Source organism: Bombyx mandarina, chromosome 17 (genome assembly GCF_030267445.1).
Source record: "Bombyx mandarina strain Sakado chromosome 17, ASM3026744v2".
In the NCBI taxonomy this organism is placed as follows: domain Eukaryota; kingdom Metazoa; phylum Arthropoda; class Insecta; order Lepidoptera; family Bombycidae; genus Bombyx; species Bombyx mandarina.
In genome coordinates, this window is record NC_143223.1 from 7,511,179 (window position 1) to 7,536,548 (window position 25,370).

The 25,370-nt window shown below is 33.6% G+C and overlaps 2 protein-coding genes across 4 annotated transcripts; one reads left to right on the forward strand and one right to left on the reverse strand.

Moving 5' to 3' along the window:
- Window positions 1-2,662: 2,662 nt before the first annotated feature.
- On the reverse strand, window positions 2,663-24,819 carry Usp15-31 (Ubiquitin specific protease 15/31). The gene is made up of 14 exons (XM_028188052.2): window positions 24,375-24,819; window positions 23,900-24,091; window positions 23,098-23,232; window positions 18,530-18,664; window positions 18,351-18,454; window positions 17,669-17,789; window positions 16,783-16,930; window positions 16,065-16,211; window positions 8,787-8,971; window positions 8,002-8,108; window positions 7,154-7,288; window positions 6,414-6,509; window positions 4,701-5,767; window positions 2,663-4,612 (listed from the first exon to the last, which is right to left on the reverse strand). The coding sequence occupies exons 1-14, from the start codon at window positions 24,708-24,710 to the stop codon at window positions 4,572-4,574; spliced, it is 2,949 nt and encodes a 982-aa protein (XP_028043853.2). The 5' UTR covers window positions 24,711-24,819; the 3' UTR covers window positions 2,663-4,571.
- Window positions 9,875-15,336, forward strand: LOC114247107 (uncharacterized). Of its 3 annotated transcripts, none has more exons than XM_089734498.1 (5): window positions 9,875-10,119; window positions 10,491-10,604; window positions 10,809-13,525; window positions 14,608-15,111; window positions 15,193-15,336. In XM_089734498.1, exons 1-5 carry the CDS (start codon window positions 9,875-9,877, stop codon window positions 15,282-15,284), a joined length of 3,672 nt encoding a protein of 1,223 aa, XP_089590624.1. In that variant the 3' UTR covers window positions 15,285-15,336. The 3 variants fall into 3 exon arrangements, with proteins under 3 accessions (XP_089590624.1, XP_089590625.1, XP_028035763.2); XM_089734499.1 differs by having other exon boundaries at window positions 10,809-12,934; XM_028179962.2 differs by lacking the exons at window positions 14,608-15,111; window positions 15,193-15,336 and having other exon boundaries at window positions 10,809-14,535.
- Window positions 24,820-25,370: the final 551 nt, after the last annotated feature.

Genomic DNA, 25,370 nt, shown 5'->3' on the forward strand with positions numbered 1-25,370 from the left:
GATTCGTAGTAATCGAATGTTACTCTTTTCATTTACCAGCTTCCGATTATTTTCTGTTCTTTTTTTCCATCTGAAGCATAGCTCTTTCATAATTCGTCGTAAGCTTCATTCCGAGCCATTAAAATTTATATCTTCTTTAAATTTTTCGAAGCCTTTCTACGGTACGGAGTTTCGCTGCTTGTTATGTAGTTATTATGATTACATCTTTTTATTACAGATTGAACGAAACTATCCATTCCGGTAACTTTCTTCTTCCCTGATCTTTTCTTACCCGGAGTCCGAAACACGGCGAGCAAGCCAGAGCCTTTAGCTTCGTTAATAATGCACCTAACAGTACTCACTGATGTTTTTGTTGCTTCCGAAGTCTGTTTTAATTTTTCCATATCATTCTTCCCCTGTTTTATAAAGAAGCAATATACGTCGTACACAAATTTTCTACCCTTTCTTTTAAGTACTACACCAGTTTGTCACGGCATAGTGTATGTTTTATAAAAAATCAACAAACACTCAACAAATAGCAATGGCAACAAAGTTCACAAGCAATTATAACAAATAACTTAACGATTAATAACGATAGACTTTCCACTGTACGCAAGCGTACTTTTGGGAGCAAGCGGAATGAGGGCGCGGTGCGGGACGCAAGGTTCGACTGATCTACCAATAACGCGCTCGATACGATTTCCCCTGCCGTCGCGCCTCACCCTCACCACCAAAGTGATCTAAAATTCGGTTCTGCGCAGTCAAGGTCATTTGCTCAAGAAGTTTGCCGATTACTATATTGCAAATGTAGGTATATGAGCTAACGTAACTTTTTACGGTGATGTGAAGTGTTTGCTAGTCTACCTTCAACTGCAACATTAAAAAGCTGCCATATGACAGTAAGGGTAGGCAGTGGCTTGGCTCTGCCCCTAGCATTGCTGAAGTCTATGGGCGACAGTAACAACTCACCATCAGGTGGGTCGTATGCTTGTCGGCCAACAGGGGCAATAAAAAAAAATGACCCATACATTTACATCGACGCCTTTTCACTTTTCCCAGTATAATACTACTACTAGTACTAATACAGTATTATACTTAGGTTTAAATAAGTACTTAATTCACGTACTTCTACTAGGTATAGTTTAAAACTTATCAGTTTAGATTCGAAAACAAAATTGCGAAATCAGATCTTATATGAGGTTCGGTGTCAACTTCTCGACACAAAAGCAACTTTCGTCTAGTCTTTTTAAGGTTGTTTTCCTTCAACCGGTATGTTATACGATTCACAGTTACGTAATACGAATTTAAATTTTTTTTTTTTAAATTCATAACTCTATTTCATCGCTTTCACTCTAACTCACTCAAACGAAGAGTCCGTGGTCTATCGATACAATACCACCAGCTTTTCTTAATAATTCCATGCCGAAATTACATTTTAATTCACAAACGACTTAATCAACAATGGAATAAAATTGCGTGTTTCTAAATTAACCCCGAAATTTAAAGAAAATAGACAGTGTCACGGGTACTGACGCCACACACCACTCTTTCAATCACGAAGCATCCGTGCCATCTTATTTAAAATTCGAGATAAGTATTAAACAATACAATTTGACACTTCGATCTAACACCTCAGGGGGTAGCAGCATTTGGGTTGTGATATCTCCTGCAATCGCTTAAGACGAAATGGGCCGTGAGCTCGTCGGCCTATTTAAAGCAATATGAAAATAAACCCTTGTAGATAACATTACCTATGCTTATTTTGTGGTCAACCTGAAAAGACCGTAGTAATACCTCGATAGGTGCTGCCTATTAAACCGATTAGTGCCTAATACACCTGGCATATTATCCAAATCAGAATCATTATTAAAAATGTCCACGAAATAATTAAGAAAGTTCTTTTCCAGAAATTGCAGTGCAACTTTTGTTACTAGGATAGTTGAAAGTAACAAAAAAAATATATACAGGTACTTTGATATGTATTATTAGTAAGATATTTTTTGATGATAGAAACAAAACAGCTTAATATGGTTCGTAACAAAATTTAACCGTAGAATTAATGGCCAGTCAATCTGCAACTAGTATTTAAATAAATTAATGGTTATTACGAAAAAAAGGTTAATTGCACGATATTTTTCTAAGAGCTGCGTCATGACAATAGTAATTAAGATAGGTATAATATACGGAGGGTGCATGTGACTAGGAGATGTATGGAAATGGTAGTGCAAGGTAGAGGGGGAAGAGGTCGACCGAAGAAGACATGGATGGAGTGTGTGAATGACGATATGAGAGAGAGAGGAGTGAGTGTTGAGATGACGGCTGATAGAAGAGAATGGAAGAGAAAAATTTGCTGTGCCGACCCCACATAGTGGGATAAGGTGGAGAAAAAGAAGAAGATAATATACGGAGGGTAATTTAAGGTAGGTAACTGTGCGTCTGTGCCCCCTCCATAGACGTCCACGGGCGATAGTGACAACTTTTCATCAAGTGGATAGCAAGCTTGTCTATCTATCCACGTACTGTAGGTGTTCGCATTGGTGACTCTACAATCAACCAACCTCCAAATACACGTCTGATTTCTTGTCCAAAACACGGTCACCTATTAACTTGTTTCACAATCAGACGAACCGTAACTTAGATTTATATATGACGGCGACGGTGAACAATTGCAAAACAACTTCAATGTGGACATAACACTTATATTTTAAACATAACTTGGTGAAATTAAAATAAACATTTGAATTATAACAATGAAAATTATATAAAAACAGGGAAATGCGAAGACCTCACACGTAGATTTACATATTTTTTTTGTTAAAATTTTCTGGTACGTGCTTTGATTATAACTTTTTATGCATAATTATAAAGCTTTTATTAGACCAGTTTGTTTTAGAGTAGAGTGTATTAGTGTCCATATATAGTGGACCATATGGATGTAACTGCTGTCTTGATAGCTGTGGTAAATCAATTACTTACACCACTAAGTAGTAATCCAATTTTCTCTGATAATAAATTTTAAATTTTTGAGGTCATCCTTTTCCCCTAAAATAATTAAATATAAAGTAATTATAAAATTGAGAGCTTGCATATTAAAATTATTTATTTATTTTCGAGGCCAGCCGCAGTTGAACCTAAAATAAAGTTCCCAAATTAAACTATGTATACATTATTTTAAATTATCATTCGAATTGTGATTCAAACAGGTACATAGTGAATCGAATATTTTTAAATCTGTAAAAAAAGTAAGTACTCATCATTCAGTGAATCGCCAATTTTAGTTTTACAATAAATTTTTATAAATAATGTGTTCCGAATTAGTGAAAACTGTTTTTAAGCCATCAAACCTCTCCGACCACTTTAGTAGCACTTTAGTGGCGCCATTTATATCAAAATTTTGATGAAAAAATTGTTCATTAAACATGTATTAACGTTGACATCAGTTGAGGCCACTTGTTACAGTATTCATTTTCTATATGACTAAATGTTGTCTTTTATAAAAAATATTTTTATACAAATCATATAAAATCACAATAAAGTGCATTACATTGTACATCTTTGTGTGCACTCACATCACATATACCACTGTATCCAAATTATATCCAAAACCGAATATCATTATTTCTTTGTAAATCAAATACCCAATACAAATTTTATTTTATCACAAATATGTAATAAATATAGCTGTTGAACTTATCACTAAAAAGTACATAATGTATTATACACTAAATATATTCATTACATCGAACACAATATGAATAAATATACTATATATAATGCAATATTCGAAACATCATGTCGTCCAGTATACAGGCTTTTTATTTATTTATAAAAGATTACACAATATTTATTTTTAAAATCACAACATCTCTACAGTGAAGGCACATTATGTTGTCTTAATGAAACGTCGTAACATCGTCTATAGTAGTCCATACTGATCTAAGCTTAGTTTAATATTCGTATTTCACTTCATTCATTCGTATTTATTTTACTTCTATAACCGTTATTACAGAAAATATTTTATTTATATTACGTGCAATTTTATTCTAATATAAAATTGTATTTGGTAACAAGGAAATATTCGAACATCCACAGTCCACAACTGTTTTAATATATTAATTCGAAATTCTGATTAATTGAATTATATACTAAAGTAATATATAATATCCGAGAAAAAAAAAACAGTTGAAACTTAGAAACTTACGTTAAATGATCAAACACTTTTAATGTAAAACTATGAGATTGATAAATACCTTCCTCATTTAATGAGTATTGTTCTTTGGTGAATGCGAACGTCAAATACAATGAATGTTGGCATTTTATCGAAGACTTGGATTCATCATTAGAGGATATTGGAAATAATTAAAAGCCATAAATTATTATCTTGCTTACCACGCTACATTATAAGCCTCTGCACTTGTTTGTACAACAAATAATAATATAGAAACATATGTTTACAAAAGTTTCGAAAACACTAAATATAAAGTAATAGCTGCTTGTATGATACGTTCAGATCTAAAATATGACGTATTTTTTCAACACATAATTAGCTCTTTCGTGAACAAAATAACTATACAATGATCGATATCTTTTTTTCATGTCGATATTCGAGTTTTCCATGCAGAAGTCTTTTCTCCTGAAAACACAACAATCATATTTTGTTAAAAACAACAGTATATTGACATCTTTTAATATTCATAATGATAATGATCGAAATGACTAACCTGGATGATGAGATTCTCCTTGGACCCGATCAGGGCGCCTGGGAACGATAAACTGCGATTCTTTAAACATCGACATCATCAACTCTTCAGTTGTGGGATGGTACTCCACTTCGTTTATGCTCGCGACTAGGGGGGAGCTCTCATAGTTCCTACTCGAGTCTTTAATGCAGAAGGGGGCAGAGTGGGGGGCGGAGTGGGGAGCGGAGAGGGGGGCGGAGTGGGGTGACGAGAGCGTGACGGGAATGTCCACGGAGCGTGGGCGGCGACCGTCCACTGGCGTCATCTTTGGATTCACGTGCACGTCCTTGTGAATATACAGCTCGATAGAGTTGCTCGGCTCAGACTCGCGTTCGTTTACGTTTGTACAAACGTTATTTCCATTGACTTCTACAATGAGAGGCCTCTGTAGGGTCGGCGATTGAATTATCGTCGTGATGTTGCTAGCGGGAGGCGCGTCGTCGTCGAGCAGACTGTTCGCGCTCCGGGAGAGCGAAGGGCTGCGCGTGACGGCCGTGACGTCAGACTCAGAGTCTTGTTCGACGGGCGACGAATCGATCTTGGTTTCTTCGACGTTTTCTTCCTTCACCTCGGTCAGCTCTTTCAATGTCTCCGTGGTCCTCTTTACGTATTTAGGCATGCGAAGCGCCCAATGGCCGCCGTACTCCTCGGAGCTATAGGAGTGCGTGACGGTCGGCTTCTGCCGTTTGTAAAACAACATGTACGCGGTGTTGTTCACCAACTCATCGTAGGCACATTCATCATCGATCCGTGTCACCCTTGAATCGTCGAACTTATACCAGTGGCGGTCGTAAGGGTTTTTGCAGGCGGCAGTGTAATGACCTGTTTCTAAGTCATCGCCGTGATGATAACAAATGGCGTACAAATCGTAAACGTTATCGTGATGATTCAGTGTTGATGTTTTCGAGTATCTCCGACGTGGTGACCGCGAATGCCCCGGCGACTCCGCCGAGGAGTTCCTGTGCGCGAGGTGCGGCGTCATGTCGAAATCGTTGAGTGGAAACTCTACCATTGTTGTTAATTTCGTGCTCGTGCGGCCTTTAGGCTGCCTGTAATTTGTTTTTCATAATCTATACTAATATTATAAAGAGGAAAGATTTGTTTGTTTGTTTGTATTGAATAGGCTCCGAAACTACTGAACCGATTCGAAAAATTCTTTCACTGTTTGGAAGCTACACTATTCCCGAGTGACATAGGCTATAATCTATTTTGAAAAAAATTAGGGATTTATACTAAAACACCAATAATGTAACCCAAGGTGTAAAAAATTTCCTAAAATATTCTTTACATCGCGTGCCCTGCGAAAACTATTGATGATAGAATAAAATAATGTATTACGACTTTGTAGATAACATTATTATTTACAAGAAGTGTCGCGACAGCATATGTCTAACTATTATAGTTATGCCGCAAGAGTGTTCTTTTATTAAAAAAAATAACACAACGTCAGATATTGTTGAAATTTTTGTCAAAGACGCGAGCGGAGCCGAAGCGGGCCGCTAGTACAATATAAACACATTAATAAGTAGACAAATTAATTAATTGGTAATACTAGTACTATCAGCAATATTCCTCAGTCATGTGGTCTATCCTGTTAATGTAATTATTCTTAAATTCACTAATAAAATAGAAAACAATATACAAATAATCATACTTTAAAATCTTAAAAAGACGGAATTGTCTAAGTATACTTACTGTCTAAATCGCTTCAAATGTATTACTAATATGTCCGGTAGTGACCACAGTCCCAATGTTTTTACCACAGGCATGTACCTCTGACACTGAGGGCATCTGTACAAAAAATTTATTAAAAACTTGTTTGATGGCCAAGCGTCAAAGTTAAAATATAATTAATAATCATTCGTACATAGAACATCAAATGGTCTATTATAGATTTTTTTTCATAGTAAAAGTATTTATCAGAAACATGAAAAGTAGGCAAACGTTCACATGTTATATTTTTTATTTAATTGTTTTATATAGTAGATATCTTAGTGATTTAAAATACGTGAGACTTTTGTGTTTTAAAATCCAAGTGGGCCGTGAGCTACTACAAAACTAAACTACAAAAGGTCCCGTCTACTGTCCCTAACGCGTATGAGACCGACAATTTCCCAATAATCCAAAAAATATTTTTTATTCGTGGAAGTAGTTTGCTAATGTGTTAGGTACGCATTTTTACTGGTGGAACGTCTTGTGAGTCCGCACGGGTAAGTACAACCACCCTACCTATTTCTGTCGTGAAGCAGTACTGCGTTCGGGTTTGAAGGGTGGGGCAGCTGTTTTACTGTTAAAACGGAGACCTAAGAACTCATGTCCTCAGGGTGGATGGCGGTATTTACATTGTAGATATCTATGGGCTCCGGTAACCACCGAGTACACAGAGGCATCTATCAGTGATTAAGGTCTATGTGAGCACACAGAAGCAGATTGACCTCCAGGCGTCGTCCTGTCCCAGTCGCTCGGCGCGCGTGTAGTGCGTGAGGCAGGCGTGCAGCGTGAGCGGCGGCGCGCCCCCCCCGCCCGCGGACACGTGCACCTCGCACTGCTCCTTGCACTCGCGGATTATACTGCAACAGAAAGATATAATTCCACAATTTTTGAAGTGAAACTTAACTCGATGAAACGAAAAAATAAGTCCATAGAGACACAAACACATAAATGTATAGTAGGATTCAGCCGGCGATATAATGAAATAGAACACCTTAGACGTTCTCAGTGTAGTTTTTTTTTAATACAGCGCCATCTATGAGATTTTTACTAAGGTGTGTATGAAACCTATTTTTTTGTTATTGCTTAGATGGGTGGACGAGCTCACAGACCACCTGGTGTTAAGTGGTTACTGGAGCCCATAAGACATTTACAACGTTACGGTATCCCCTACCTTGAGATATAAGTTCTAAAGTTTCAGTATAGTTAAAACGGCTGCCCCACCCTTCAAGCCGAAACGCATGTGTGTAGAGAACGCGAAAATAGGCAGGTCCACCACTATCCTGCATAATAATTAATTACTCAGTAATGCGTTTTGTAGCTTAGTCATTTAACAATAGAGTTGAAACTTTGAGCTCGTGTCTCAAGGTAGATGGCGGCATTAATAATGGACCGTTACTTCGTCTGATCATTTACAACAAAATCTAAATAAAACCTGCAATGAACTACCCTAACGTAAAAGATTTTTTTTATTTCATTTACAAGCAAAAGGGGTAAAAAAATTGAATTTGGAACCGCCTTAACTAAATTTAGTACGGCAGCTAACAGATGAAAAAAATGGATGAGCGCATACTTGTCACGTTGCTCGGGGTCCCAGAGCAGTTCCAACCGGAGATGTGGATGTTTATCGTGCGGACACAAGGCTTGCTCTACGTCCAAGGCGAATAATGGATGCGGTAGCTGTAATGGGACACAATCAAAAGTTTGAAAATAATCGCACATCTTCTAAAATTAAACCTAAAATATAATTGACACTAAACATTGAAAGTGCATGTATGAGTCGTCTATTATCAAAGGTGGCAATCTGTGCATTTGGACAAAAAAAATTTATTGATATGTCAATACAGATTGATTTGAATATAATCGTCTCCTTCAAAGAATACGGTTCAAAACCTGCATTAAATAAAGGTTAATAGTTAACCTGTTATTTATCTAAGATGTCGTTCCGAAGAGTTTTGTGACTGCCAATGGAATACAAAGTCAATAATTCGTTTTTCTGATTTACCAATCATTGTCCAAAAGTCAGATTGCCGGCTTTGATAATAGTCGACTCGTATCATCTTATTGCTTTTGCACATTTGACTTCTTGACTTTTTCTTACCAAATAATCTACAGTTATTATAATATACTTTTTGTTTTGTTTTGTTTTGTTCATCTTGAGTATTACTTGTCGTATACCATTGTCTACCTGCTATGGTAGCAAAAGTACCAATGAGCGTTGGTATGATTAGTGTTAAGTTATCATAAAATTATCGAAGTAGTTTTATTAAGTAAAATTCAAGAGTTGAGAGTCAACGACTCCAAGATTACATTATCTTCTGTATTATGTAACTACGTAATTAATAAAAAGCTATGTACCTCTGGTTGCAAATAAGCTGGGTCCCGCGGTCGATGTGCCTCAGCTATCCTCGCGCGGAATATATCATTTCCTTGTGCGTTTTCCAAAACTCGTTCAGATATAATTTGATTCATTTCCTTCAAGATCAACTTCTGTAAATCTTCATAGGAAATCTCCCGCGGAACTTGCATTGCATATGGTGAACCTTTGGATTTGGATAAAAAGACACAATTCGTTTTAATTAATAGTCCAGGATCCACCGCCCATTTTTGCACTTGATTACTATCAAGCTAATTTTCCGTGAGTAGCTTTATTTTGATGAGACGCCCAATAATTTCCTATACGAAACTCTCGATTGTGGTAGCTAACAGAGGTAGCAAGGATAAAATATGTTGATTTGATGATTCTCAAATATTTATTACTAACTGAATTTTTTTTTGTTAAATCTCAAGACAATTATCTAAATTATTCGAAAAAATATTTGTCCTACAAAATCTATGGTTTGATCAAAGAGTCCCCTCTTTCCGACATGTATCGATAACAAGGTCATCATAAATGATTACTAACCAGCTGTTTTTTTTTTTTTTACTTAGTTAATATTTATGTAATTTAACAGACATATTGTCCTACAAATTGCGCGGTACGTTATCCTGGTCCTACGCTCAAAAGTAGTAGTACAGATCCTTGATGTAAAAATAATTACTATCAAGCTGAATCTTCGTGAATAGCTTCGTTTCGATGAGTCGCCCAACAATTTCCTATGCGAAAATTCTCAATGATGGTAGCTAACAGAGGTAGCAATGATAAAATATGTCGATTTGATTATTTTCAAAAATTTTAAAGAAATTAAAAAATTAATAATCGTCAATGTAAATTCAACAAAAAATTAACAAAAAAAAAGTTGTGCCGCTTGGGTTTCTGTATTTTGCTACTACAGCTGAGTCACACTGGTACGGCGGTACGCATGCGCAGAGCATTGCTTACTGCGTATTAGGTATCCCACGTTAGTGTTGACCATAAGCCTGCAAACATTTTCTCAGTCGACCACGTGTTTTATTTTATCTTGATAAATAATTTCAAGAAATGTTTTTTGTGCTGCAAAATAATTATGGAGTGTTTTTTGTGTAATTCGTTATGTGAAAACTCTACTTTTCGAGAGAAAAGAGAAAAAGTGAAGAAATTTAATAAAGACTTTTGGCTTTCTTGCAAAACTTTTCTATCTGCTCGAAAGCATCATCAACATAAATATCGAGATGTTATATTGCCTGAAAATTGGAATGACGAAGTAATAGGTTATCATTCCTCTTGTTACAAAGAATTTCGAGTGAAATCTAAATATTTGTCTTATGAAAGGTAAGTCGATCGAATATTTACTTACTTTATTTTTAAAATAATTGAAACATAATTTATTAAGTTCATATTTTTACGTAATTATGTGAAATCGAGCATTAGCATTGTAACATTCTATTGTAGCATTGTATTATTGTTACATTCTTTAAACAATAATTTTTGATAGTATATTATATTTTAAATATTTTCTTATTAAATTTTTTGTCATTTAAATTTATGTTTTTGTATGACTATTTGACTAAATATTAATTTAATATGGGATAATTTTTTCAATATCGATGATTCTATGTGATATTTATGTAGACACTGTATTTATTTGCATGTTTCTCAAATAAACAATTTTTAATTTTTTTTTAATAATTTCTCATACACAGCACTGAGCCAGCTTCAACATCATCAGCGTCTCAATCTACTGGAATCATTGATTCTTCGATATCTTTAACGTCTGCTGAAAATGTAGAACCGGACCCATTGCCAGGCACTTCACGGTTAGTTAATTAAATAATTTTTTTTATTTGTTAGTAATTGTTCATTTTTAAAAACAAGTTCATCTGAATCTACTCTTTTAAATGATGCCATTACAATTTTTTTTCAATTATTGTTTCTGTAAAAGTACAAATCTCTAAAAAGCTTCTTGAAATTATTTATTTATTTTTTAATTATAAAATTGTTTTGCACGTTATTATTTACAGAAATATTGACCAGAGTTCGATATTAATTAATGATGAAACCAGTAATATTGAAGATTTGGAGAATACTGTTGAGGAGGACAATGTAGATTGTGAAACGGAAGTACAAAGTTTTGGAGATGATGAGTTAGCAAAGAAATGCTTTTTTTGTCAAAAAGTCAATAAAAAACGTAAAGGGCGACAAATATACTGTCGTAAAATTAAAAACAAAATACCCTTTCTAGAAAAAATTAAAAATTATTCTACAGAACTGGGCGATATAGAAATGTTACGGAAAATTCAAGAAGAAAATAACTCTGTTAACGATACTTTTTTGGCGTATCATAATATATGTAATGTCAATTATTTTGCCAAATACCAAAGGAAAATGAATCCACCTCCAACTAATGATTGGGCCACGAAACGAGATGGCCATAAAATTGCCAGAGAACGCTTGATTAATTATATTCAGCAAGAAGTTATTACAAATCGACGAGTGATGTCATTAGCTCACTTGAAATATTGTTATGCTGAATTTGTAAAAGAAATTTATGAACACGCAAATTTAGAAGCTACCACATTTAGCAATCAAGCTCTCAAGGACTATATACAAACTCAATTAAAACACAAAATATCATTGGTCAATATTTCAAATCAACAATTTTTTATATCATCTGAAATCGATATTGAAACAATCGATGATGAAGAAATTAATGATATATTATTTGAACAAGAAGCAAAAGATTTCGCCTTGAAATATCGAAAAAATATATTGGGAATAAAAAAAAAACCTTTAACAGATTTCATCGACAGTGAAGTATTAAATGAAGGAGAGTGCGATGTTCCAAAATGGTTAGATATATTTTGGACTACTGCTTTAAGCGGTATTGGCAAAGAAAGCTGCGATCGGGTTCGGAGATTGTCTTCATCTTTTTCGCAGGACTCTATCTACAGCATTACAAGAGGTTATATTAAACCGCGAAAGCATATTTTATTGGGTATAACCATAAAAAGTCTCACAGGAAGCAAAAAAGTCGTGGATATATTAAGCAGGCAAGGATACTGCATCACCTATCCAAGTATACTGGAATTGGAGACGTCTGCTGCATACTGTTGTGTTTCTAATAATCAATTATGTCCAACAAGCATTCAACGAACTTCTATATTATCATCTGGAGTAGCGTGGGATAATTACGACAGATATGTAGAGACAAGCTCTGGTAAAAATACCTTACATGATACAGTGGGTATCATTTATCAAAATATCCCTACAGAAGAAGAATTGAACATCATCAAAAGGAACGATGCATCTACAGAAGCTGAACGGAATTCTTCAAGTAATGTTCGTGATTTGGCTGGCCGTAGAAAACGTTCGTTTGAGGAACAGTCATTTGAAAATATACTGTACGCGAAGCAACGACGTCCAGAATTTTGGCGTAGTAGTGTAGCGTCACCTGAAGAACCACAAAATTTAATTAATTTTCAACATAGGCATTTTACATGGGTACTTTCCCATAACTTAAAAATTTCAAACACGCCAATGTGGGTAGGATATAATGCCAAAATTTTAAAAGATGACAGTAGAATTCAAAAGATTGAGTATTTAACGCAAATTAATAATTCACCCACGGATCCAGCTGTTGTAAAAGAGACGATGCGTAGAAGTTTGCAAATCGCTTCAGAATGTCAAAAAGATTTCTTCAGCGTTACTTACGATTTAGCCATGGCCAAGATTGCTTTACGGATACAGAGTGCGGAGGATGAATTCGAAAAACTTTTTATTAATTTTGGACCTTTCCACATAATGTTATCATTCATGAAAGCTATCGGGAAATTTATAAGTGGATCTGGGTTAACAAATATTCTTATAGATAGCGAAATTTTGGCCAGTGGTTCTATCAGTTCGTTTTTAAGTGGAAAACACTTTAATCGATGCAGAAAAATTCATCCTTTACTCTCTCTTGCTTTGCAGAATTTACATTTGGAAAGGTTTTTACAGCAGCATGATCAGGACCTGGAAAATATTAAAGAATACTTAAAAATATTTAATGAACAACAGAATGATGACCCACAAATAACCAATGAGAATTTAAAAAAATTATTTAACAAATATGAAGAATATAAAAATGAAACTTTAAATGGAAGGCATGGTAAAACACCTCAAATTTATTTAATGTACACAAGATTAGTTGAATATTATCTTCAATTAGAATATAGTATTCGTATAGGTGACTTCAATTTGTTTGTAGACACTTTACCGAAAATAACAAATGTTTTTTTTTCAATGAATCACCATAATTATGCAAGGTATATGTCTATTTATTGGGATAAGTTGATAAATATTGAAACTACACATCCCGGATTGCTTGATGATTGTCAAAAGAGTTTTATGGGCATTCGAAGAACAATAAAACCGTTTTCAAGAATCCCAGTTGATTTAACACTTGAACAAACAATCAATGCTGATGCTGCTTCTAAAGCTTCTGGAATTGTAAACATTACAAACTCGTTCTCTGCAAGACAAAAATGGTCAATTACTCACTCACTACGTACAAGTGTTATATCTAAAGTGATGGAATTTTGTAATATGAAATCAACAGATGATATTACGAAAGATTTAAAGAAATCAACAATTAATAAATCTACCAAAAACTTACAAGTACTAATGCAACTAATAAAGCAGTACACCAACCCTTTTGGATTAGAACTGTCAGAAGATCATCTTTACAATATATCGAAAGGTCAGTCGGTGAACGATGAAGTATATAACTTTTTATCATCAGTTGAAATTGAGGGCGAAAAACAAAATAAGAATTTCATTGCTGAGTCTCGAGTAACACCAGATAGGTTTGATAAAGCCATTACCAGAAATAAAATAATTAATTTTGAGTACAAGAATACGCAAAAAGTCAAAATTAATGGAAAAGTGAAAGAAGTTCAAATGCAAAGAGATGTTTTTGGTCGTCTACTTTATGTGTCACTAAAAAATAAAATTGATTTAGAAAAAGCATTAAGTTATCCTCTAGCTCCTATTCCATTTTCACTCTGTCATACTAATGGAACAATTTGCAAGACCCCAAAATCTGTAATTATTAATGAATTACTAGAATATCAAACTGAAATAGTAAATCCTCCAGAAGCAGATATTCACTTAGTTGATGGATTTTATTTATTACATACATTGAAGAACCTTCCAAACAGATATGGTAAAATCTCAATGCATATATTAAAAATACTTACATATAATAGAAAAGAAGTACATATTATATTTGACAAATACAAAAATCCCAGTATTAAAGATTTTGAACATAATCTGAGAGGTGAAGATGACATACAATATGACGTAATACGTAAAGACAATAATCGTCCTTCAGATTTCTGCAAATTATTGAGGAGCAACAATTTTAAAGAAAAATTTGTAAAATTTTTAATTGAAGATTGGACAAGGGACGAATTTATTACTTTGATCACAGGAAAGACTATTAAACTTAATTATGATCAATGTTACATTTATGAGGTGTCTAGTGAAAATAAAATAAAAAGAGTCATTGACTATAATTTCTCTTGTTATCATGAAGAAGCTGATACCAAAATAGTATACCACATTTGTCAATTTAATACTAACTATCGTGTGGAGATACATTGTACAGATTCTGATATACCAATAATAATGTTGGCAAATTTTAAGCATTTAAAAGATAAAATTCAAATAATAATTAATTTAAGCACGAATAAAAAAAAATGTACTTAAACATAAATGAAATTTATGCCAAGCTTGGAGATCAATTATCTTGTTCACTCGCCATATGCCATATTTTTACAGGGAATGATTACAATCCTGCTTTCTTTCGTAAAGGAAAAAAGAAACCTTTCAGTATTTTAAAGAAAAATGAAAATTTTCAAGAGGCATTTATTCAACTTCTACGAATTAAAAATACGGAATTAACAACATCGAATGAGGTAGTTCAAATTATTGAAGAGTATGTATGCAGAATGTATTCATTAAAAACAAAAAATGATCTGAATAAAGGACGGTATAAGTTATTTGAAAAAGGGTATAAATCAAAAAATGACAATGAAAAAATTTTAAAACAAAAAATCGTAGGATATGATCCTTCCAGTTTGCCACCAACAAAACAAGAATTGTTGCAACAAATTAAACGAACTGTATTCATCTGCAATATATGGTGTAATGCACACATGCGGTGCCCCACGGAAAAATTGCCAGAAAATTTTGGATGGACAATAATTGATGGTAAATATGAATATTATTGGTTTGATGGTCCCCAAAGTCCATCATTTGAAGAATTATCTTCTGACTTACAAGGTAACCTATTAATACTATTTTTATGTATTGATTGATTATTCATTATTATATAATTTACTTAATTTTTTCATGTTATTACAGAGTCAGATATCACGAGTGAAGAAAGTGAAACAGATGAAGATGATAACGATGTTAGTAGCGAACATTTATCAGATGAATCTGATGAAGATTAATTTCTTTATATATATATATATATATATATATATATAAATACACAAATTTTTGTACCTAGATTACTAAAAAATAAAGTTATTTAAATTTTAAAAAAGATTTTTTCACTGTATCTTATTTTACAAATAGAAAAACGAAAAAATTACAATTCTTGTCGGACTAGTGATACATACCTGTTTTCTTGTAGGACGTTGTTTCATTTGGGCAGAGAACACACTAACCTATTATATGATATTTTTGTCCTACAGTTAGTAATGAGAAAAATGGTCTTGTGGTATTAACAATTTCTGAGCGTAGGACCGGGATAACGTACCGCGCAATTTGTAGGACAATATGTCTGTTAAATTACATAAATATTAACTAAGTAAAAAAAAAAAAATCAGCTGGTTAGTAATCATTTATGATGACCTTGTTATCGATACATGTCGGAAAGAGGGGACTCTTTGATCAAACCATAGATTTTGTAGGACAAATATTTTTTCGAATAATTTAGATAATTGTCTTGAGATTTAACAAAAAAAAATTCAGTTAGTAATAAATATTTGAGAATCATCAAATCAACATATTTTATCCTTGCTACCTCTGTTAGCTACCACAATCGAGAGTTTCGTATAGGAAATTATTGGGCGTCTCATCAAAATAAAGCTACTCACGGAAAATTAGCTTGATAGTAATCAAGTGCAAAAATGGGCGGTGGATCCTGGACTATAAAATCAACATTTTTGTGGATTAATATTATTTATTCATGTATGTATGTAATATGTATGTTAGTTATTGCTTACCAAATCGTTCTCCTTCAATTATATTGACCCATAGTAAGAGAAGATATGGAGTTGTTGGCGTTTGTAATAATGGCGGAGCCTCTAAACAATACAGCGAGCCGAAATCCATACCAGCAACTTCCCAGTTTGCACGAGCGTTGCACCAACCTTAATAAAATTAATACATTAAATTCTCAATGCAGAAATTCTATCCAAAACCGAAACATAATTAAGCTGTATACTAAGTTAAAACTGTATGTAACCACAAAAAAAACAGTATTACGGATCAACTAAGTTCATTGGTCCACAAGTGTCTACTACGACTAGGCAATCCAGGCGCTTTAGTATCAGAAATGTACAAAATTACTTCAGTGCGCCACGTAGGGCACCGGTGACCTACATAACAGTCAAAGGGTTAATCGTCGTTGATAACTATAGTTTTCGGCACATATTTTATATGTGCCGAAATGCCGAATACCGCGCCGGTACATATTTTTATATCAAAACTCCCATGTCGATAGCGTTCAAACCAATAAGGAGTCCGGCATTTGTTTGTAGTGTTCACACCGAACGTCATTAATGCTGGGTCGTTTATCTGGCATTGGTATCACAACGAAAATCGTGTTCTATAATTACTCGTATTTTTATCGCTTTTTTTTAAACGTTTAGCAATTCTTTGTTGCGTTACAATTTGTGCTTTTACTATACAGATTGCACAATAGTCCCGTTACATACATACCTGCTTCGTTGATTTCAGCTAATATAATGTGATCGCGTTCAATTCCTGTATCTGCGTGAAGTGTCGTTCTTAAATCATCCATCGTTGCGGTCGGTGGAAGCTCCAGTCCGATGCGAACTTGTCGAGGTTGCTGATTCACATAAACTACCTAAAATTTGAAAATTCATTTCTAATTAACAATTTACTTTTTTTTCTTCCTTTCCTACCTATGCTGATAGCCTTGAGAGGCTATTTCAACTTCACCCTAATATGTAGGTGAGCTCACGGGGCTCAAACTGGAAGTGTTGCTAACACTGGCCCTAGCAAGAGCAGTGCTTCGCAGAATCTACCACCGGATCGGAAACGCGACCCACTGAGAAGATCCGGCGAGAAACTCAGTGGGCTGTGTCTATGGGTTAATATGCTCGTCGAGCCCTTCGTCGTAAGCGACGGGTTCGTCGAGAACGGTGACCAACAATTTACAACTTGTTATTTATTAGTTACTTATTATTTAACAATTTACAAATTATTAATTTCGCTCATTCATGGCTTGACTTCAGTTAAAATAATGATTATTGAACCTTTTGAACACGTTAATGCTTCGTGGTATGGTCATTATTATATTGGAATTATGCAAACTTACAAAACAGACATAATAACAACTGTATAAGATATATAATTACGGTTTTGTTCAGTTTTCACGAGTCATAGAATTAATTAAAACTACTTTTACAGTTTAATCTCACCTCAGTAATCTGTAACTACAAAAACTAAGATATTCGAAACATCGAAATGATGCTTTATGAATACAAGCTTATTTTAATTGAATTATTATTTTTCTGTAATGATAAAATTATTTCAAAGACACCACTAATAGGGTATTGTACAAAGGCTTAGGGATACTTACATTGACAGGTAGGGGAGACGGTTGTGCAGTTGCTAATCTTGATGGTAGCTGCACACTCACACAATGGAAGGGGTCAAAGGTGCAAGATGTTCTTTCACATTTTGCACATGTTAGGGCCGATCTAAGAAAATATAGAATATCTGAAGTATTTCAGTTTTCTTAATAATAACACGTAATCTAGATTCCGGACCAAATTATATTTCTGCATTGATTCTTGTGCTGAATTCTCCAGTAGCAAAAGACAATAGGATACACTGATACCCAGAATTGGAATTAAAAAGGAGGTTTGTATATAAAAACAAAAAAATTATTGGATTTATATGAAGGAAAATCCACATTGTACATATCAATTTTAATATATCTTAATAATATCATGCCAAAGTCTTAAGCACTGAATTGTATTGTATTTTTGTATGGTAATATTTTTTTAAAGAATACTTTTATAAAAATATATTTTTTAAATTTACTCTGAACTGGACAGTTCAATAGATTAGAAAAATAGGTTTTGGTTTCACTATAAAATTTCCCACAGTTCAATGTTCCTCTTTGCATAGACCTCCTGTAACATTTTCCACTGAGTTCTGTATTACGCTACCCTTCTCCAAAATAGCTATTACCATTGCCTTATTTCACGATTAATCTTGTTAGTACCTAACATTGAGTTTAATCAGAAATCTATTACCTATATTGTGCTTGAAATACTGTCTGCACAAATGAGCTATTTCTTCTAGCGTGATTTGCTAATGTTTCTGCTGCGACTACCTCGTCTGGCTTCCCACAAGTATTCTAAAAATATCAGAAAAATTAATTAAAATTAAGATAATGAACAAAATAAACCTTTATAATTTGTTTGTCAAATACCTTTATTGTTTTATATTTTCTTTTTGTAGCGGTATTTAAATCCTCATGCACTTTATCAAGAAGCCAAAATAAAAATTCTTGCGCATCATGTTGACTGTTACCTCTATATTGCGTGCCATGTCTTTCCACAGTTTTCTGTAAATGCGGACTAATAAATAAGAATTATTTTATAACTGCTGCTAATACTCAAAGGGTTCTTCAAAATTTAAAAGAAATTAAGTTGTGATATGAGTTGCACAATTTTAGTTCAAAATAAAAACTGAGTGCAGTAAACTAAAACCTATCTAATTAATAAGATTTAAACAATACTACCACATAGTTGTAAGAAATTTTCGAAAATTAACGATATGGTAGTATTAGTTCTGACACAGCAAGTAATTCTAGAATCCGGGAGGGAGCCTTTGAAATTAGGGCCAACAATCCAGTAACCTCTGAAGTGGTTAATTTGCAGAAGTGAGTTCAGTCTCATTATGATTTAATGAGTTGAGGTTACTACCTAATAATTGGTTGTAAAGATGGCACTTGTGTATGATAGCAATGGAAGTAGATTCCAACTGCCTTGTACTATATCGACGCTTGAAAGGCAAACATGACTAAGCGACAAAAGTAGGTAAAATGAGTTAGATACACCATTGGAATCGTCTGATTTTTCTGCGTCGTTTAGTATAGGTTTCATCACTCTGTGACGTGTTTTATGTCGCTTAGATATGGTGTGATTTTCATAAAAATGCAGAGTTTTTTCCTACCAAACGACAAAAAAAAAGTTATTTTAGAGACATCCTGCAGTTAGGACATTTTAATAATAAGGTATTATTCACTTAGTCAGTTATTCATGTTTTTAAATTTTCATTTGTTTGTATTTATTTATTTTTACTTGTTATGAAATTATTCTTTGAAACCACTTAGTAGATTGTACCTATACAAAGTAGTCGTAATTGGTACAGCTATACAATTTAACCTGAAACAAAATGGAATACTATTGAATCTTAGATAGTTTTACTTGTTTAACATAATATCCCTTTCCATCCGTAAATATTTTTACATGACAACATTTCTAATAACTACGTCGCCTAGATAATTTTACTTGATTAATTGCAATGGTTACTTTTGGCGCTTAGTTATGTTTACCCGTAAACAAAATATATTTTTTTGTCGCTAAGGAACTGCGCAACTTTAAATACGTCGCGTGGGTATGCGCAACTAGTCGCGTACCACGTTTTGGCGGGCTGGTAAAATGTGACATTCGTAAGCTGGGCGTCGCTTAGTAAAGTCGTTTGTCACATTATTTTGCATTTTGTTCCCATGAGGGAGATGTGAACCACCAAATAAGACCAAAGAAACGACTATAGATTCCGTAAAAAGATTTATCAAAAGTTTACAGAGTCGTCGTGGCCTATAGGATAAGGCGTCCGGTGCATTCGTATGTAGCGATGCAACGGTGTTCGAATCCCGCAGGCGGGTACCAATTTTTGGAATGAAATACGTACTTAACAAATGTTCACGATTGACTTCCCCGATCATCGTTCTCGTCGAACCCGTCGCTGGCGACGAAGGGTTCGGCGAGTAAATTAACCCACAGACACAGACCACTGAGTTTCTCGCCGGATCTTCTCAGTGGGTTTGCGTTTCCGATCCGGTGGTAGATTCTGTGAAGTACTGCTCTTGCTAGGGCCAGTGTTAGCAACATCGTCAGGTTTGAGTCCGGTGAGCTCACCTACTAGTTAAAGTTATGCAGATACATCTTGTGAGTCTGCACGGGTAGGTACCATCACCCTACCTATTTCTGCCGTGAAGCAGTAATGGGTTTCGGTTTGAAGGGTGGGGCAGCCGTTGTAACTATACTGAAAACTTACAACTCATATCTCAAGGTGGGTGGTGGCATTTACGTTGTAGATGTCTATGGGCTCCAGTAACTACTTAACACCAGCTAGGCTGTGAGCTCGTCCACCCAACTGAGCACTAAAAATAAAAAAAATACCAGCGGTACCTTCGCATTACTATAGTCAAAATTCGAGCAAAGTTTACCTTTCTGAAGAAATTAGAAATATCTCCAACTTATATACAAACTATACAAAAAGCACAACACAATATTGTAAGCGAGAGAATTTGTCGTATAAATATCGTAAATGTCGTAAATATTCTTAGATAATTTCAACATCGGATTTCATGTACCTATAAAAGTCAAATGTCTAAAGCGTCTTTCTTCACTACGAAAAAAATGAAAAATCTCGAAAAACAAAGAGAAAAGCAATAACATGAAACAGAAAAAGAAGAAAGCTATACCCGTTTTAGAGCCCACAAAAATATAGACGGAGAGGATCCGTCATCTCATATGCTAGTTTCGGAAAAAGTACTCAATACGCCTTTTGCACAATCTATGCTTTTGTATTATGCTCGTAGTAGGAAACTAGCCGTATATAATTTTTGTGTTTATGAAACGGAACTCGTAATGTTTTTGGTTACTACTGGGATGAGAGTATTGGCAAGCGTGGTGCCAATGAGATTGCAACTATTTTACATAAATATATTCAGTCCATTGATGCTAAAAGAAACGTTACGCGATTACTTCTCTATTGCGACTGTTGTCCAGGCCAAAACCATACGGTATTAGCAATGTTGCATTATTCAAATAAACTTTCTTTTGACGGGACACACTTACATGTCGATACCGTGCCATTGTAGAGAATCGATCAAAAAATACCACTGTTTACGCATCATCACAATGGTTTACAGTATTTTCAACAGCTAGGCAAGATTCATCACCTTTTCAGGTGGAAAGACTGAGCTATGAAGATTTTTATAAATGGGATAGTATTAGTGATAAGTACTTCAAAGGCAACCAAACCGGGAAAATAGGCAAGATCCGTGTTATGACTTTCAAAAAATACAAGCAAAGCGTTAAATACAAAACATCTATGAATGCTTCTGCATTATCTTTTGATGTCGAAGTTCAGCCTAAAATCAAGTTATCACTGATATCTTGTTATAGGTCTCAGCTACCCATATCAAAAGCCAAATATGATGATTTGCTCAAACTTTGCACTGACAAAGTCATTCCTAATTGTCTTAAACAAGAGTTTCTGAGCATTCCACGTGCACGACATTGTACGATTGTGATTGATTAACAAAAAATAACAAGATCTCATGTCGCATATCTATCGTATGCCTTTGGAGACTGATTATATTAGGTACAATAGTGTTGTTAAGTTTGGTTATGTTCAATAGCAGAATACAATTTATTATTGTTTTTGATTTACTCTGAAAACTAGAGCTTTTATGAGTTTTAATAATTCTCTATTGTTTTTAAGACTGATGAGGCAATAACTAGATTTTGGTATTATATTGGAATACACTACAATGTGTTATGGTTTATTTATTTAATATTGGCAAAATATTGTATAAAATATAATAGCAATAGCGTGATTTTGTTGCAAAAAAATATATCCCTATTGTTTTTTACAATAAATGTTTATTCATAAACGTCTCGCTCTTTTGGTTTCGCTCTTTTGCATGATTTACTATAGTATTCATTACATTTTAGTTCAATTCTTTACACTTTCTACATGCATAAAATAATGGAATAGTATTTAGATACATTTACTCGATTTGTTGTGAACTATGGGATCACTTTAGTCCAATATACCCAAAACGAAACTGTAAGCTGTGCGAATTTGTCTAACTTTACATGTTACTGAAAATCTTTCAACGATAGCTCATATTGTTTTACATGTTACTCCAAATCTTTCAATGCTGGCTTAGATAATTTTACTTGTGACGAGAAACCTTTTATATAAAATTCAGATAATTTTACCTGTTTATCAAATTATGGACAATATATATAAGCGACAATAACTGCTATATACACAAATGATAGGCAATAGCCTTTAAGTATATTCGATGGGCAAAAAAAAACTATATCTAGGTCTATTAAAATAATTTCAAACCTACAGTTAGATTCGTCAAAATAATTTTTTTTTCAGATATTTCAACTTTAAATTGCTCTACTGTAAAGTTCACGCATTGTCGCTTAGTCATGTTTGCCTTTCAAGCGTCGATATGCATTTTTTTGTTCTTTACATTATTAATTCATATTACCAAGAGATAGATAAATTATGCTTTACAATGAGTATAAAGCATACTATTTTTTTTATTGAATTTAATTAATAATCCCAGCTTTAAAATTAAATACAATTTCATTTTTATTATATTAGGTAGGTTACATTTTTATCATTATTTACTATTGATTTCCCTTAAACTCTATGTTAACTTCTACAATTATTCATAAACTAGTTTGCATGGCATAAGATAATTCCTAAAAAATCCATTTAATGTTTTATTTAAATGTAAATCTAATTACGTAATTCTAAAATAAAAACGTAAAAAAAAAAAACGTATTCTAAGTAATAATTCTATACACAGCAACAACAATACACTACAGCTTTATCGGTGTTTTTGATTTCTCATAATAACCGTTTGATCACCTAAGAGGTTGGTAAACCAAACAAACCAGTCTTAGTAAACTCATTTATATGTATTAATGTGTTACTTGACTTTACCAATCAATTTACCTTAAAGGTTGTGCTCATATCTGGTGTATAGTGACAAGCCCATAATGATTTCAACAATGATGCCAACTGCTCAGTAACTTCTCCTCTTGTTCCATATTTCTTTGAATTAATTTTATTTCGCTTTTGAAGATCAACCTGTAATATTAAAATTTAGAATTATAATTTTCATTTATTATTGTATTGTTGAAGGAACACGTCATAATTTGGTACAGTTTTCAACTAATCCTGCTCATGGTAAATCTATATAATTATTAAAGGTTTTTTTTTTATATGTTTCAATTATATTTAAGCTTAATTTTATTGAAAGATATAGTGCAGTTTTAGAAGTGCAGTAAAACCATACTGTGTACCCAAAAATGGCAAAAACATCAAATTTAGATTTCTCTCAAAATGCCTTATGGTATCTAATGTATATCATAGCTACCCCAGCATTTCAAGCTTCAACACTGTCTTAACCAATACAAGTAAGTAAATACTACCCAGTCAATATCTACTCCAAAGAAGACATTTCACTAGTCATTATGGTAATACATAATAATTTTTGCAATGTCAATTTCATTACATAATGATATACGTGCATTGAGGAAAATATTTGTGAACAAGTGCGTAAGTGTCTTTTTCTTAAATTAAAATGCAGATAAAAACATATTTTTTGAAATATTAAATAAAATATTATTAAGATGCCCCTAGATGCATAAACATACATTTTTCACACATTTAACAGGACTCTTAATTTTCAAAATAAGTGATGACATATTTTATACCAGATAACCTACAATTGGTTTAGTCATCAAACAAATACCTTATAATGGTCCAACACAAAATATTCAGCAATAACATCTGTATGAGAAAGGCACTGCAGGACAGCATTCATGTAACAAGTGTTTCCGTGGTTCTTTATCCCTGTCGCAGCTGGAGTGGTCCCAGGTGGCCACGGAGGCTCACCATTACAATTCGTCTTCTCTCCATTAACTAAAACTGGAGCCGGTTTGCCCTAAAACAGTTTACATTTGGTTATCTTAAATTGTTTTAGGTTTCCTATCATTAATATTGAACTAATTTTACTAAACTAAAATTTAGTTTAGGAAGCAACTTATTAAACTTGATTTTAAAGTAGTTATTATTTATATTTCTTCCATGTCTTGTTTAATATAGACTTGAATTCGCCAAACTCCTTCAGTTAGGATTACATTAATAAGTTCCAGATAGGTATATAATTTTAGCTATTTATTTGTTATAGTAAAAGCCATTTATGTGTTTGTTAAATTGGTACTTACACCCGCTACACGTACTGTACTCATATGTAGAGCTATCTTATTCAGAAACCTTTTCCATGAAGGCCTTCTGAACAACTTCCTTTCTAAGCTGCCCTCGTCCTTTTGTGTATCACTTATCACAGAACTAGAATTTATGGATTTGTTGTCTCCATCGCCACTTTTACTTTTACTTGAACCAGGCTTTGAGTTCCCAAAGGGATTCCTGGGTAAAGTAAAAGTACGCTTCAATCGGGATCCTTCCACTTGCTTCTGTGTCATGCTAGTTTCCGATGTTTCATTTATAAGTTCACTTTCTGAACAAGATTTGAGAACAGATGATAAATTATTAATAGACATAGTAGTTTATTTGGAAATCAAACCAGCAAAAAAGCTATTGGAAAAAGAAACTTAGTGGAAAACATTGATATGTCGTTGACGTATACGCCATCTTGTTTAATTTTTAATTCTTTTGACACGTGACAATAGCTCTAGTACTATCATACAGCCTAGTCACCTTCGTAGCTTATCACAAATTAATTACGTTTAGCACTCATTTTTTAACTATCGACATTAAATTTTGTAAAGTACATACCACTTCCAAATTCATAAAAGCATTTAATGGATGGAATGGTTCCTTCAATTTTTTACAGAATACGGCAACTTTTTAAACATTTAAATTAAGTCCACGTTAGCTGTTTTTTCTTATTTTATTTATGGAATAAGTTTTTTGTTTATTTTCGCATATTTCTTTAGTACTAGACTAGACTAGATGTCTACTAGACTAGATTTTAATTTTTGTTGATGTTTGTTTTAGTCGTCAACCACATTTGTTTTTGACATGAAATTAGCTTTTTAATTTTATAACCGGAAATTTTTAAATAAATTTTTAATTTGTGTACTTTACTAAATATGTACTCAGTTCCACGAAATATTCTCTAAAAGCGTGTGGGATCTACACTCTTGCAATTCACTGTTGACGTAGTCCTCCTCGCATCATTTTCCTCATTACTAACGGTC